Consider the following 15,735-nt stretch of genomic DNA (forward strand, 5'->3'; position numbering starts at 1 on the left):
TATATATACACATACACACACACACACATAAACACACACACAAACACACACACAGAGAAGAAAGTTCCTTACTTATTTTTTCAAACTATAGAAAAAATAAAATATACAGGAAAAAGCTTATTCTCTCACTGCCCTGTCAACATTTTGGTGCATTTTCTGTTCAGTTCACCTTTCCTCTGCTAAGGATCTTATAGTGCAAAATCTGAAGAAATCTGAACTACAGTAAAGTTCAAATTTTTTTCTCATGATATATAAGACCTTTCACAATCAGACCCATCCAGCCTTTCCAGTCATCCTTCACATTTTCAACAAGTATTCGTTCATCATTTGGCACATGCCAACTTCTCTGCTAGACTTTGTAAGGAGAGAGAAAGAAGCTCAGTCCTGCCTACCTTCAAGGAGCGGATAATAGAATATGGGGACAAAAAAAAAGTAACCACTGCAGTATGTTAAATACTAGGATGTAGGCTAGTATGGGACATCTGTACTAGGCATGGGTCAGACTGAAGGCCCTGAGGAACGTGCAAAGGTTTAGACAGAAGATGGCAGGAGAAGTCACTTTTGTTTTTTGTTTGTTTGTTTCTGTTTGTTTGTTTGTTTGTTTGTTTGTTTGTTTTTGAGATGGAGTCTCGCTGTTGTCGCCTAGGCTGGAGTGCAATGGCACGATCTCAGCTCACTGCAACCTCTACCTCCCAGGTTCAAGCGATTCTCCTACCTCAGCCTCCCGAATAGCTGGGATTACAGTCGCCCGCCATCATGCCCAGCTAATTTTTTGTATTTTTAGTATTTTTGTATTTTTTTAACCATGTTGGCCAGGCTGGTCTCGAACTCCTGAACTCAGGTGATCCACCTGCCACGGCCTCCCAAAGTGCTGGGATTACAGGGGTGAGCTGCCGCGTCCAGCTGAAAGTCACTCTGAGCAGAAGGAACGGATGCAGGAAAGAGCACCACTTAAGAGCTCCAGGTAGTTCTCTGGCTGGACTGTGTGTGTTGCAGGATAAGAGATAAGACTGGAGTCTGATTTGGGCCAGACTGCAAAAGGACCTTGTAAACCAATCTAAGGATTTGTATTTCATCGCCAAAACCATGGAGGCCAGTGAAGGGGACAGAGTGAAGGCAGTGGCTGGTCCGATTTTTATTCCAGTAAACGTGCTGCAACAGTGTGGAAAGCTGTGCCTGGAAGCAAACCAGCCCAAGGGTGATGAGACCTTCAGTGCCACCATGGTCCCCACAGGACTTCTGACTCCAGCCTCCCCAAACCATCTGGCCAACCAGTCACATCATACTCTGTCACACTGCAAGCCTTTCTTCGTGCTGTTACCTCTGCCTGGAATTTCCTTCCTGTTCATCTTCTGGGCAAACTCCTACTCATCCGTGGAGCCCTTGTTCAAATGTCCCCTCCTTTATGAAGCCTTTCTCTTTCCCTTTATGTGTACAAAATCAATTGTTCCCTCCTCTCTTGTTTCCACAGCACCTTATAAATACCTCTGAGATAGTACTTATCCTCTTACCTTAGAATAATTTGTCCACATGACTTTCTTCTCCATCACACTCTAATAAGATCACGGAGGGCAGGAGAATCGCATCTGAATTCCCCTCACCTGGCACACTCTGTAGCACTTCATTGGTGACTAATAATTATATACCTGAATGATGAATACAGGAACAAACGAATCATGTTGCCCCTATATTTCAGACCTCCTCACGTCTTGGGGTAGATAACTCTTCCTCTGTTGACTTCAGGTCTCACTTCAGACACCAGCTGGGGTCACAGGAGAGCAGCTGGGATGCAGGTAAGTCACAGGCTGGTCCCTCTGGCTGAATGTCCTGCCTCCCCAGGTGGTCCAGCTGGAGGAGCTCCTGGCTGTGCGGCACTCTGTATTTGTGGTTGGTGGCGCTGGTACCGGCAAGTCACAGGTGCTGAGGTCCTTGCACAAGACCTATCAGATCATGAAACGGCGCCCCGTCTGGACTGACCTCAATCCCAAAGCAGTCACAAATGATGAGCTCTTTGGCATCATCAATCCAGCCACACGAGAATGGAAGGATGGTAAGTGTGGGATTCTCCCAGGGGAAAGTCTCTGCTAGCCTCAGAGCCCCTGTGGCGGGCTTGGATGCAGTTGGGTGAATTGCAGAAGCAAACATTGAACTGATCTGCTTGGGACTGCAGAAGGAGATGAAAAAGCCAGTAGAAAGGAAGAAGGGGGAAACCAATTTTGGCTTGGAGGGGAACTTCAGTTTTTCAGATATTCTCCCTCCTTGGGGACCTCTTCCAGCTGCCTTTTAGAGAGTGTATTTAAAGAGGAGAAAGCAGGCCGGTCGCGGTGGCTCACACCTGTAATCCCAACACTTTGGGAGACAGAGACAGTGGATCATGAGGTCAGTAGAAACCCCGTCTCTACTAAAATAAAACAAAATAAAATAAATTAGCTGGGCATGGTGGCACACACCTGTAGTCCCAGCTGCTCAGGTGACTGAGGCAGAAGAATCACTTGAACCCGGGAGGTGGAGGTTGCAGTAAGCCAAGATCGTGCCACTGCACTCCAGCCTGGGTGACAAAGCAAGACTGTCATAAATAAATAAATAAATAAATAAGCAATGCAGGCATTCAGCTGTAGTTCACTGACTTTGGAGCACGAGCCGTGGTGTAGAGTGTTAACACTGCCTGGCAGTAGACTTCAAGTATGTGTTGGGTAGGGAAGCCCACGGCTCATTCCCAAAGAAGTGGTGCAGTCTGGCATCCTACAAAGGGCACCATTCCCCTATTTGGTGTTGCCCCAGCAGTGGTGGGGAAGCTGCATGCTACAGAACCTTGTGCCCATGCCAGGACCCTGATGTTTATCCATTCAATCCCAGGAGGGCCCCTAGAACCATATTCCCTTCTACAGTGATTCGGAGGCCCTCAACCCTGTGTTTACTTAGGGTGCTGATCTCAGCCTTACCTTCAAAGAACTAAACATCACCAGTAGACATTGTAAAGGGTCGTTTGGCACTGGAAGAGAGCAGAAAAGAAGGTTGAGGGAAAAAAAAAAAGAGGTCTATGAGCTGATAAGGAGGACCTCTTTCTAAAACCGATGTGGCTTCTGGAATGAGGAAATCTCAGCTCCTTCCTGACGTTTCAATGTCTGACCACATCTGGGTCAAACTCTCTGAATTTCTCTAATTTAGGAGCTTTTATCTGAGGTCTAGAACACAGGGATTTAACAACCAGAGTCTAATTTTTATTTTGCTGTTAACAAGACTTAGCATCTTCTTATTGATCTTAGTAACTTGCTCTTGTGTGATTTTATTTCCTGTTTTTCTTACCAGTTTTTAAGAGTTTTTTTAATATATCAAAGATATTAACCCTTTATCTGTCTCATGCATTGCTAATGTTTCCCCAACCTATTCTTTGTCTGTAGACACTTTATTTTCCCATGCTCTTTTTAACAGAGGAAATTATGCCTGTCTAGTCTTTTTAGCATCTGGGATTTCTATTAGTTTATAATTCTTCAGCTGTTGATATAGTATCATAAATTTGATCAAAAAAGATTCTTTTTACAATAACATTTTTTATCCGTCTGGAATTTGTTTTGGGGCTTAGTATGAGGTAGAGTACAGAATCAACTTTATCTCCTTCCAGATGGATAATTGATTGTAACCGCACCATTTATTAAGTAAACTATGCTTTCCCTCTGAATTTAAATACCAGTTTGTCATTTATTAAATTGCATATGTATATTGAGATCTGATTCTGGGCTTTCTATTCTGTTTGACTCACCGCTTTAATCCTATACTAATGTCATTTTATTTTAGTTACAGTTGTTTTATAACATATTTTAATACCCAATGAGGTAAGTCCCTTCTCAGTAATCTTTTGTAATTTTATTGTCTTGTCTCAAGCACTTCTTTTTTCATATTAAATATGGGGTCAATAATATAATTCAAAAATTTTAACTCTGAATTCTAGTTAAAATTTTATTAGATTTATACATTAAATTTGGGGAAATTGACAAGGAAGATATAATAATCACAAGTCTGTATTCACTAAACAAGTAAATGGAATATAGCCTTTAAAATATGTTAGGGGCCAGGCACAGTAGCTCATCCCTATAATCCTAGTGCTTTGGGAGGCCAAGATTGGAAGATCACTTGAGGCCAGGAATTTGAGACCAGCTTAGGCAACATAGTGAGACCCCATGTATACACATGTATAAAAAAAAAAAAAAAAAAAGATTTAGGATAACTTCAAAAGAATACAAATTAACAGGTTATTTTAATTTTTTTATTTATTTGTTTTTTATTTTCAAAATTATTTCCAGTAAACGGAAAAATAAGTACATAAAGGAATTGGCAGTTATATCACTAAACTCAATATAATACAAAGTTATAGAATGTTTATTCCATAAATAGAAAGTATTCCTTTCCTGGTTGGGTTCATGTCACATTTCCAAAAATTAAAAATGTAATTGGCTACAGAGAAAGCTATAATGAATTCAACAATATCAATTTACAGGTCACATTCTCTGATAACAATGGAATAGAATTAGAAACAAATAGCAAGAAAGTCACCAAAAATGATTTTACTACTTGTAAATCAAGAAATGCTCTCTTGATTCCTGTATCAAAAAGAAAATTTAATTGCATCCTCTCTAGGATGCAATAAAAAAATACTCCATACAAGAAAACCTATGGGCTCCATCCAAAACCTCTAAGGGAAAACCTTTTAAACTCACTTTATTATGAAAGGTGGGCTGGAAGTAAAGGAAGTTAATATTTGTCATAAGAAATTATTCAAGCTAAACACAAAGAAAATGAAGGAAAAGGAACTGATAAAGATAAAAGCTGAAATTAGTCACCAGGAGGAACATAAAAAGATTATATAAAAATAAATAAAAGATATAGAAGAAATAGATAAATCCAGCGGGGCGTGCTGGCTCATGCCTGTAATCCCAGCACTTTGGGAGGCCAAGGTGGGTGGATCATGAGGTCAGGAGATGGAGACCATCCTGGCTAACAGGGTGCAACCCCATTTCTACTAAAAATACAAAAAATTAGCTGGGTGTGGTGGCGGACGCCTGTAGTCCCAGCTACTCGGGAGGCTGAGGCAGGAGAATGGCTTGAATCTGGGAGGCGGAGCTTGCAGTGAGCCGAGATTGCGCCACTGCACTCCAGCCTGGGCGACAGAGCAAGACTCTGTCTCAAAAAAATAAAAAAAAGAAGTAAAACCTAGGCAAATTATCCAAATGATAAGGCAGAAAATAAGTTCCATGAAAGATGTGCAATTTTAAGGGCCATAGAGGCTAGAAAGAGACAGTAAAACCATCTGGCCGATCACGAGGTCAGGAAACAGAGACCATCCTGGCTAACACGGTGAAACCCCGTGTTAGTGAGTGATTAATGGGAAAAATTAAATATACATATAATTTGGAATTAACAGAGAAGACCAAAGTAGAAGAAAATATTTGATGACACATACTTGAAAAACTAAAAGAAATAGATGAACCCCTAGCAAAATATAAATTAATAAAATGTCTTCATTAAGAAGTAGAAAAATTGAGTAAACTAGTGTAAAGGAAAAGTTAAAAAAGAGTAGAGCAAAAAATAGATAATTTCAAAATTATGAAGACATAACTCTCAAATTGTTTTACAGAACAAGAATAATATTGATATCAATTTTATGTGGAGCCAAAAAAACCCAATGTTACTCATTAATATGGATACAAAATCCTAAATAAAATATCAGTAAGTAGAATCAAATAGTATCTCAAAAATAATACATTTTGACCAAGTAAAATCCATTCCAGGAATGTAGGGATAGAGCAATTATTTTTAACAGTATTAACATAAAACATTGACAAATTAAAGGGGAAAATTATTTGATCACTAAATAAATACTTAAAATGCAATTCATTCCTAATAGAAAATTCTAAGTAAAGTAGGAATAGAAGGAAGCCCCTAAAATATACTAAATGCTCTGTACCTAAAGCTGAAATGAAAATAAAGTCATTCTGAATAATGATACCATAAATTTCCATGAAAAATAAGGAACAAGTCAGGGATGCTTATTGTCAATATTATTGCTTAATTGGAGTTCTAGAAAATGCAATAGGACAAGAAAATGAAATAGATGGAATAAATCAGAGGAAAGAAAAAATAAATTAGAGGAAAGGAGAGAAATTATTGTTTTATTATACAACTTTATACCTAGAAAATTTATGAGACATTACTGAAAAATTACTAGAATTAATAAGAAAGTTCATTAAAGGCAATTGAACATAAAGTAAATACACAAAATGTGGTAACTTTTCTCAATACTGGTAAGAATCAACCAAAAATAGAAGTGCAGGAGGAGAAAATTCATTTCACAGTAGCAATAAAAATCGTGAGATATTTAGGAACACATTTAACCAAAGATATGTATTTTAAAAGCTGTAAAAAATGTATTAGGGACATAAAACCATATGTGAATAAATGAGCAGACATGCCTTACTATTAACTGGGGAAGTTTAATGTCATAAAAATCAATTTTGCCCAAATTAATATATAAATTTCAGGTAATGGCAATTAGAATCAGATGAGCCTCTTTCCAAAGCCTGGGTTTGGCAAGATTCGCCAAGACTGCAATTACAAAGCATGAAAATGCTACCTTAAAAAGTTTAATGTAGTTTCATCATGTCATAGTTACTTGCTGAAATGACTCACTTTGTCACTTGAAAAGCTAGTACTATGAGGCGTTGTTCTTGTTCTTGTTGATGTTATGAAAAGGTAGACTAAAGCACAGGGAAAATGCACCTTGGGCACTGCCAGGTTTTTGCAAAGCAAGATATAAAACCAGGTCTGCATCTGGGCCAGCATGGTGAAACTGCATCACTACTAAAAATACAAAAAAATTAGCTGGGCGTGGTGGCATGAGCCTGTAGTCCCAGCTACTCAGGAGGCTGAGGCAGGAGAATCACTTGAACCCGGGAGGCTGAAATCACACCACTATACTCCAGCCTGGCAACAGAGCAAGACTCCATCTAAAAAAAAATAAAGTAAAATAAAATAAAAATAAAACCAGGTCTGATCTGCCTTTGCATGTTCTACGTACGCCCCCTTCTGTGTGTTGTAGCTAAAAGAGGAAAGCTATGTTTAAGTAAAAGAGGATTAATGATGAAATGGAAAATAAGGTATCAGCGGTTCCTTTTAGGATTATTCTCTTCCATCATGCGGGAGCTTGCCAACATCACCCATGATGGGCCCAAGTGGATTTTACTGGATGGCGACATAGATCCAATGTGGATTGAGTCCTTGAATACTGTCATGGATGATAACAAGGTATGAAATTGAGGGAGACCCCTACATCATTTCTAATCATCTGTGAAACTAGTCACCTAGTGTGGCAGGCGTATTTGCAAATCTAGATTCCACACGATGGCTGGCTCAGAGTAAGGAACTCCCAGCACCCTGGGAGGCCAAGGTGGGCAGATCACCTGAGGTCAGGAGTTCAAGAACAACCTGGCCAACATGGTGAAACCCCATCTCTACAAAAAATACAAAAAAAAATAGGGCATTGTGGTAGACACCTGTAATCCCAGCTACTCAGGAGGCTGAGGCAGGAGAATTGCTTGAACCTGGGAGGCAGAGGTTGCAGTGAGCCAAGATCATGCCATTGCACTCCAGCCTGGACAACAAGAGTGAAACTCCATCTCAAAAAACTAACTGGTGACTGTTAAGCTGGTGGCTGTTCCTAAACTTGTTCAGAGAGCATGTCCAGATTACAAGTTTTAAAATGCCTTCAACATTTACAGGATTGTTAGAATAAAAGTATGCTCTCCTGGAGAGACTACTTGATTTTTTTTTAACTTTTATTTTAGGTTTGAGGATACATGTGCAGGTTTGTTACATAGGCAAACTCATGTCACAGGGATTTGTTGCACACATTGTTTCATCACCCAGATACTAAGTTCAGTACCCAATAGTTACATTTTCTGCACCTCTCCCTCCCCCTACCTTGTACCCTCAAGGGGGCTCCAATGTCCTCTCTGTTGTTCCCTTCTTTGTGTTCATGAGTTCTCATCATTTAGCTCCCACTTATAAATGAGAACATGTAGCATTTGGTCTTCTGTTCCTGCATTAGTTTGCTAAGGTAATGGCCTCCAGCTCCATTCATGTTCCCACAAATAACAGGATCTCATTCTTTTTATGGCTGCATAATATTCCATGGTGTGTATGTATACATTTTCTTTATCTAATCTGTCATTGATGGGCATTTAGTTTGGTTCAATGTCTTTGCCATTGTGGAGTGTGGCAGTAAACATTTGCATGCATGTGTCTTTATAGTAGAATGATTTATATTCCTCTGGATATATGTCCAGTAATGAAATAGCTGGGTGGAACAGTAGTTCTGTTTTTAGCTCTTGAGGAGTCACCAAACTGCTTTCCACAATGGTTAAACTAATTTACACTCCCACCAATAGTGTATAAGTGTTCCCTTTTCTCCACAACCTCACCAGCATCTGTTCTTTTTTGATATTTTAGTAATAGCAATTCTGACCGGTGTGAGATGGAATCTCATTGTGGTTTTTATTTGCATTTCTCTCATAATCAGAGATGTTGAGATTTTTTTCATATGCTTTTTGGCCACATGTATGTCTTCTTTAGAAAAGTTTCTGTTCATGTTCTTTGGCCGCTTTTTAATAGTGGTGTTTGTCATAAGTTTGCTTAAGTTCCTTATAGATGCTGGATATTAGACCTTTGTCAGATGCATGGTTTGCAAATATTTTTTCCCATTCTTTAGGTTGCCTGTTCACCCTGTTGATCGTTTCCTTTGCTGTGCAGAAGCTCTTTAGTTTAATTAGATCCTATTTGTCAATTTTGCATTTGTTGCAATGGCTTTTGGCATCTTTGTCATTAAATCTTCGCTCATTCCTATGGCCAAGATGGTATTGCCTAGGTTGTCTTCCAGGGCTTTTATAGTTTTGGATTTTACATTTAAATTTTTAATCTTCTTGAGTTAATCTTTATATATCATGTAAAGAAGGAGGCCAGTTTCAGTCTTCTGCATATGGCTAGCCAGTTATCCCAGCACCATGTATTAAATAGGCAGTCCTTCCCCCATTGCTTGATTTTGTCAGCTTCATTGAAGATTAGATGGTCATAGGTGTGCGGCCTTATTTCTGGGCTCTCTATTCTATTCCATTGATCTATGTGTCTGTTTTTGTACCAGTACCACACTGTTTTGGTTACTGTCACCCTGTAGTATAGTTTGAAGTCAGGTAACATGATGCCTCCAGCTTTGTAGTTTTTTGGTTTTTTTTTTTTTTTGCTTATGATTGCCTTAGTTATTCTGGCTCTTTTTTGGTTCCATATGAATTTTAAAATAGATTTTCTAGTTGTATGAAGAATGTCATTGGTAGTTTAGTAGGAATAGCATTGAATCTATAAATTGCTTTGGGCAGTATGGTCATTTTAATGATTTTGATTCTTCCTATCCATGAACATGGGATATTTTTCCATTTGTTTGTGTAATCTCTGATTTTTTTAAGCAGAGTTTTGTAATTCTTTTTGTAGGGATCTTTCATGAAGTACTATTATAAAAGGAACAGTATTAATATGAAATGTAAGTTATTTTCTTTTAACTGTTCCATTGTTCCAGTATGGTCTAGTTCATTCAAATCATTGACATCAATTTAAACTGTTTAAGTAACTTTTTTTTCTGATTCAACACACATATACACATATACACACAGGGGTGGTGGTGGAGAGGCATAGGAAGAAAGAGAGGATTTTTGTAGAAAATTTAGAAAATACTAATTATCACAAAGAAGGAATGTATTCGTTCATTTTCACACTACTGATAAAGACATACTGGAAACTGGGTAATTTATAAAGAAAAGGAGGTTTAATTAACTCACAGTTCCACATAAATGAGGAGGCCTCACAATCATGGCAGAAGGCGAAACGCACGTCTTACATGGCAGCAGACAAGAGAGAATGAGAGCCAAGTGAAAGGGGTTTCCCCTTATAAAACTACCAGATTGACTGGGTGACTCATGCCTGTGAGCACTCTGGGGAGCCGAGGCAGGTGGATCACGAGGTCAGGAGATCAAGACCATCCTGGCTAACACAGTGAAACCCCATCTCTACTAAAAATCCAAAAAATTAGCCTGGCATGCTGGCGGGCACCTGTAGTTTCAGCTACTCAGGAGGCTGAGGCAGGAGAATGGCATGAACCCAGGAGGCAGAGCTTGCAGTGAGCCGAGATCATGCCACTGCACTCCAGCCTGGGCGACAGAGCGAGACTCCGTCAAAAAGAAAAACCATCAGATTTTGTGAGACTCACTTACAACCATGAGAACAGTATAGGGGAAACCACTCCCATGATTCAATTAACTCCCACTGGGTCCCTCCCACAACACATGGGAATTATGGGAGCTACAATTCAAGATGAGATGTGGGTGGGGACATGGTTAAACCATATCAAGGAAATAATTATCCATAATCCCAACCAAACCAATAACAATCAGCCAAATCCCCACAGGCTGGCAAGGCACTTACCTCCTTCCTCACTGGCATGCCCTTCCCTGTTGTTTCCAGGTGCTGACATTGGCCAGCAATGAGAGGATTCCTCTGAACCCCACCATGAAGCTCCTCTTTGAGATCAGCCACCTGCGCACAGCCACTCCAGCAACTGTCTCTAGAGCAGGTACGGCCCAAGAAGGGAAGAACCACAAAGCTACTCCACTTAGGCAGGTGCCTCTCGCTTCACACGTAGTTCTGCTGACTCAGAAGGAATCTCCACATGGGAGCCAGAAGCCTGACATGCAGTTTTGTGAATTTGGAAATGTTGTGGTAATAAGAAGGGAAAGAGCTTTTGAGCTGCACAATTATCCTCTGCACAGAAGTGTCCAACTTAGGCTACTTTTAGGCCAGTTCTAGTCTCCCCGTCAATGGAGATGACCAAATATCACTGTTTCTCACTAACTCCTGGTGCAGAATTGCAGCTCTATACCTTAACTTTCCTCCGTCTCCACTGAACAAATTTATTAACAGAGACTGGAAGAGTTTTTAAAAAATTGTTTGGCAAAATCAAACTTAAAGAAGCGGGAGTAGAATGTCAGTTGCCAAAGGTGAGGGTTGGAGGGACGGGGCAGATGTTAGTCAATGGGTACAAAATTCCGGTTCTGCAGTATGAGTAAGTCCTAGAGATCTGCTGTACAACACAGTGCCTATAGTTAACAATACTGTAGTATGCACTTAAAAAAATTGTTGGGCCAGGCTCGGTGGCTCACACCTATCATCCCAGCAATTTATGAGGCTGGGGTGGGCAGAGAGCTTGAGCCTGGGAGATTGAGACTAGCCTAGGCAACACACCAAAGCCCAATTACTACAAAAAAAAAAAATACAAAAAAAGTGTTAAAGAGGATAGATCTCATGTTAAGTGTTCTTAACACACACACACACACACACACACACACACACACTTTTGGAGGTGATGGATGTTTATTACCTTGATTGCGATAATGGTTTCACTGGTGTATGCCTATGTCCAATTTCAAATAGTATACCTTAAATATGTACAGCTTTGTATATATCAGTTATACTCCAATAAAGCTGTTAAAAAATAATATGAATAATAAATAAAAGGAAATAAATAGTAAAATAAAATAATTTAAAAAGAGATCTTGTTTGGCCTCTACTATAATATTACGTTCCCTTTCAAGAACCTCTGCTAAAATTGGTGGACACAGGCCAGGAGGGTTGTCTCTCCTGTCCTAGGGATACTCTAACAAGAGTAACGAATTTCCACAAACGTGGGGCTTTTAAAGCAACAGAAACGTATTTTCTCACATTTCTGGAAGTTGGACATCCAAAATCAAGGTCAGCAGGGCTGTGCTTCCTCTAAAGGCTTTAGGGGAGAATCTTTTCTTGCATCTCCCAGCTTGGATGTTCCTTGGCTTGTGGCCCCGTAATGCCAGTCTCTGGCTTCTTCCCATGGTTTTCTCTTCTGTGTGTGTCTCTCCCCTCTGTCTCTCATTAGAACACTTAGAAATGTTCCACCCAGATAACCCAGGATAGTCTCATCTCAACATCTTTAACTTAATTACATCTGCAAAGACTCTTTTTCTTTTTTCTTTTCTTTTTTTTTTTTGAGACAGAGTCTCGCTCTGTTGCCCAGGCTGGAGTGCAGTGGCACGATCTCAGCTCACTGCAAGCTCCACCTCCCGGGTTCAAGCCATTCTTCTGCCTCAGCCTCCCAAGTAACTGGGATGACAGGCATGTGCCACCATGCCCAGTTAATTTTTTGTATTTTTAGTAGAGATGGGGTTTCACCATATTGGCCAGAGTGGTCTTGAACTCCTGACTTCAGGTGATCCACCTGCCTCGGCCTCCCAAAGTGCTGGAATTATAGGCGTGAGCCACTGTGCCCAGCCTGCAAAGACCCTTTCTCTAAATAAGATCACACTGGCAGGTTCCAGGGGTCAGGACATGGCCTTGACTTTTGGGGGACCACCAATCAACCCACTACATACCCCCCACATTCCCATGACAAGTATTGCTGATCTGTCACAGCCTTCTTTCCTCCTGAGCCTGGACTTGGCCTTGGGATTCGCAGAGCTGCTCCCCATCCATCCATCATCAGTCCGTTGGAGTTGGTCCTCAATAGCAGACCCATTTACCCTCTCACATCTCAGCCAAATCTCCTTTTCTTTTCAGTTCAGTCTTCTGTACATTTTCCAAACAGAGAAAATAACTCCCTGGGGTGAAAAATATACTGATGTATATGGAATGTTCACTAAACTATATTCTCTGTGCTCACAGGGATCTTGTACATCAACCCGGCAGACTTGGGATGGAACCCTCCGGTGAGCAGCTGGATTGACAAGAGGGAAATCCAGACAGAGAGAGCCAACCTAACCATTCTGTTTGACAAGTACATTCCAACCTGCTTAGACACACTCAGAACCAGGTAGGCCAAGAAATAAGGAAGATAGAGAGTCAAAGCAGCAATTAAAAGCCCATCGGTTCACTCTTGGTGTCCTGCTGATGTTCTGTCCTGCCCCAAAGTCAGATGTTCCCAGAGCAATCCCTCCAGGCATGGCAGAAGGCAGAGGGAACACACATTAGGATGGCCATGGGATGCCTGTTGTCAGCTCAGGCATGAAGTGAGGTGAGTGAGGAGAAGGAAGATTGGAAGTCCCTTTCGTGAGTGCCACGTGGGTATATCTGAGGGAGGCTGTGGGTTGTGGTATCAGATTATAATCCAGAGACTCAGATCCTTCTGTGTACAGGGCAAGCAGCTCTGCATTTGTAATAAATAATCCACAGGCCAGATCAACAGACCTCGGGGTGAAAATGGCACGTGTTGGTGACCTGTGGGGCCCACTGCCTGTGCCTGGCTGTGTGTGTTCACGGCCCAGATAATGTGGGATTGGGTATAATGTACCATCTGACGGTCCTGCCCTGTTGGATATTGTGAGTTTACTTTTCCTCTTATAGGTTTGTAAAAGTAAGAGCAACAAGCCCTGACCACTTATCACTAAGCAAGAGGTTAATCACTATTGACCAAGAGGATACTTATTACACGAGAATACTATCTGTGTCAGCACAGGGAGCTGCCCGTGGTTGGAACCTGCTTTTGTTTTACACTATTTTTTGTTGTTGTCGTTGTTACCATTTGACACATCATTCTGTGAAGCTGACACCCATCCCCGTAGCGGAGGCAAGAATAGGCCCCTGAGGCTGGCACTATGAAGGCATGTGACTCAGAACCCCATGAAGATGCCACAGTTTAGGGTCAGGATTATGTTTCCCGGAAACTAAAGTCTATCATTGAGGTTGATCTCTGCCTCTTTCTACCTTGGCTTGTCAAGCATGGGATATGATTGTGCCTCCAGTGATTTGCAAGCACAGAGGCCAAGGGGAAGGGAACACTTCAGACTGCAGGAAACAATACTGCAAGAGGGCGCCAGGTGCTCCCATTCCATATGCCCTGCCCATACCCCGAAAAATCCACTCCCATTCAAAATGAATTTTGTATACTTAAAAATTGAGTTGCAGTCAAGTAGGTGACATTGTGGTCTATCCTCTTTGTTTAATGAAACATTACTTTTGATTTCATAGTTTTTCTATTTCAGGGTCAATAATTATTCTTCCAACTCAACATATGTATAAGCCTTTGAAAAGCTTTCAGTCCCTGGGTGGCCCATGGGCTCTGTGGCCTTGGGATGTAATGGGCTAAAGCAGCCTGTGGAGCTAACAAAGTCTGGAAGTGGAAAACAGTCGTTAATATCACAGATGGACTCAGGCAGCCAAGAGTTAGAAAACCAGAGAAGGGTAAGGTTTTAGGAAAATAGTCTATCCCTGTTTTTCTTTTTGTTTTTTTTTTTTTGTTTGTTTGTTTTTTGAGTTTTAAAATGTTTTTTAGTTTTATTTGTATAGATTTAGGGATAGAAGTGCAGTTGTGTTACAGGGATACATGGTGTAGTGGTGAAATCTGTCCCTTTAGTGCACCCGCCACCTGAATAGCATACATTGTATCCAATGGGGGTATTTTATCCTCACCCCCCTGCCACCCTCCCACCTTTTGGAGTCTCTGGTGTTTATTATTTCACTCTGTATTTCCATATATACCTACTGTTTAGATCCCACTTATAAGTGAGAACATGCAGTTTTTGACTATCCGTTTCACAGTCATTTCGCTAAAGATAATGGACTCCAGTTCCATGCATGTTGCCGCAAAAGACATGATTTCATTCTTTTTTATGACTAAGTAGTATTCCATGTGGTAGACATAGATATATATACACACCACTTTTTTTTTTTTTTTTCGAGTCATTGCCTCACTCTGTCACCCAGGCTGGAGTGCAGTGGTGCGATCTTGGCTCACTGTAGCCTCCACCTCCTGGGTTCAAGCGATTCTCCTGCCTCAGCCTTCTGAGTAGCTGGGATTACAAGTGAGCATTACCATGTCCAGCTAATTTTGTTTTTTTTTTTTTTTTTTTTTTTTTTTTTTTGGTCAGAGCCTCGCTCTGTAGCCCAGGCTGGAGTGCAGTGGCACAACCTCAACTCACTGCAACCTCCACCTCCTGGGTTCAAGCAATTCTCCTGCCTCACCCTGCCAAGTAGCTGGGACTATAGGCATGTGCCACCACGCCCAGCTAATTTTTTGTATTTTTAGTAGAGACGGGGTTTCACCATGTTGGCCAGGATGGTCTTGATGTCTTGACCTTGTGATCCACCCGCCTCGGCCTCCCAAAGTGCTGGGATTACAGGCTTGAGCCACCGCGCCCGGCCTCATTTTTGTTTTTCTTCTTTGAGGACAGACTTTATAGTCTACTTGAAAGTCATATGATTCAGAGCCTCGCTCTGTAGCCCAGGCTGGAGTGCAGTGGCACAACCTCAACTCACTGCAACCTCCACCTCCTGGGTTCAAGCAATTCTCCTGCCTCACCCTGCCAAGTAGCTGGGACTATAGGCATGTGCCACCACGCCCAGCTAATTTTTTGTATTTTAGTAGAGACGGGGTTTCACCATGTTGGCCAGGATGGTCTTGATGTCTTGACCTTGTGATCCACCCGCCTCGGCCTCCCAAAGTGCTGGGATTACAGGCGTGAGCCACCGCGCCCGGCCTCATTTTTGTGTTTTTAGTAGAGATGGGGTTTTGCCATGTTGGCCAGGCTGGTCTCAAACCCCTGACCTCAGGTGATCCGCCTGCCTCAATGTCCCAAAGTGCTGAGATGATAGGTGTGAGCCACTGCGCCCAGCCTA

The 15,735-nt window shown here is 41.4% G+C and overlaps 1 protein-coding gene across 1 annotated transcript in view; it reads left to right on the top strand.

Moving 5' to 3' along the window:
* The window catches only part of DNAH9 (dynein axonemal heavy chain 9), a 381,759-nt gene that overhangs the window by 155,433 nt on the left and 210,591 nt on the right, over window positions 1–15,735 (top strand). The window contains 4 exon segments of the mRNA XM_017855172.1: window positions 1,840–2,050; window positions 7,172–7,299; window positions 10,561–10,669; window positions 12,787–12,934. Coding sequence (XP_017710661.1) covers window positions 1,840–2,050; window positions 7,172–7,299; window positions 10,561–10,669; window positions 12,787–12,934 — 596 coding nt within the window.

The sequence above is a fragment of the Rhinopithecus bieti genome, unplaced genomic scaffold (genome assembly GCF_001698545.2).
Source record: "Rhinopithecus bieti isolate Rb0 unplaced genomic scaffold, ASM169854v2 scaffold_40077, whole genome shotgun sequence".
Taxonomy (NCBI): Eukaryota; Metazoa; Chordata; class Mammalia; order Primates; family Cercopithecidae; genus Rhinopithecus; species Rhinopithecus bieti.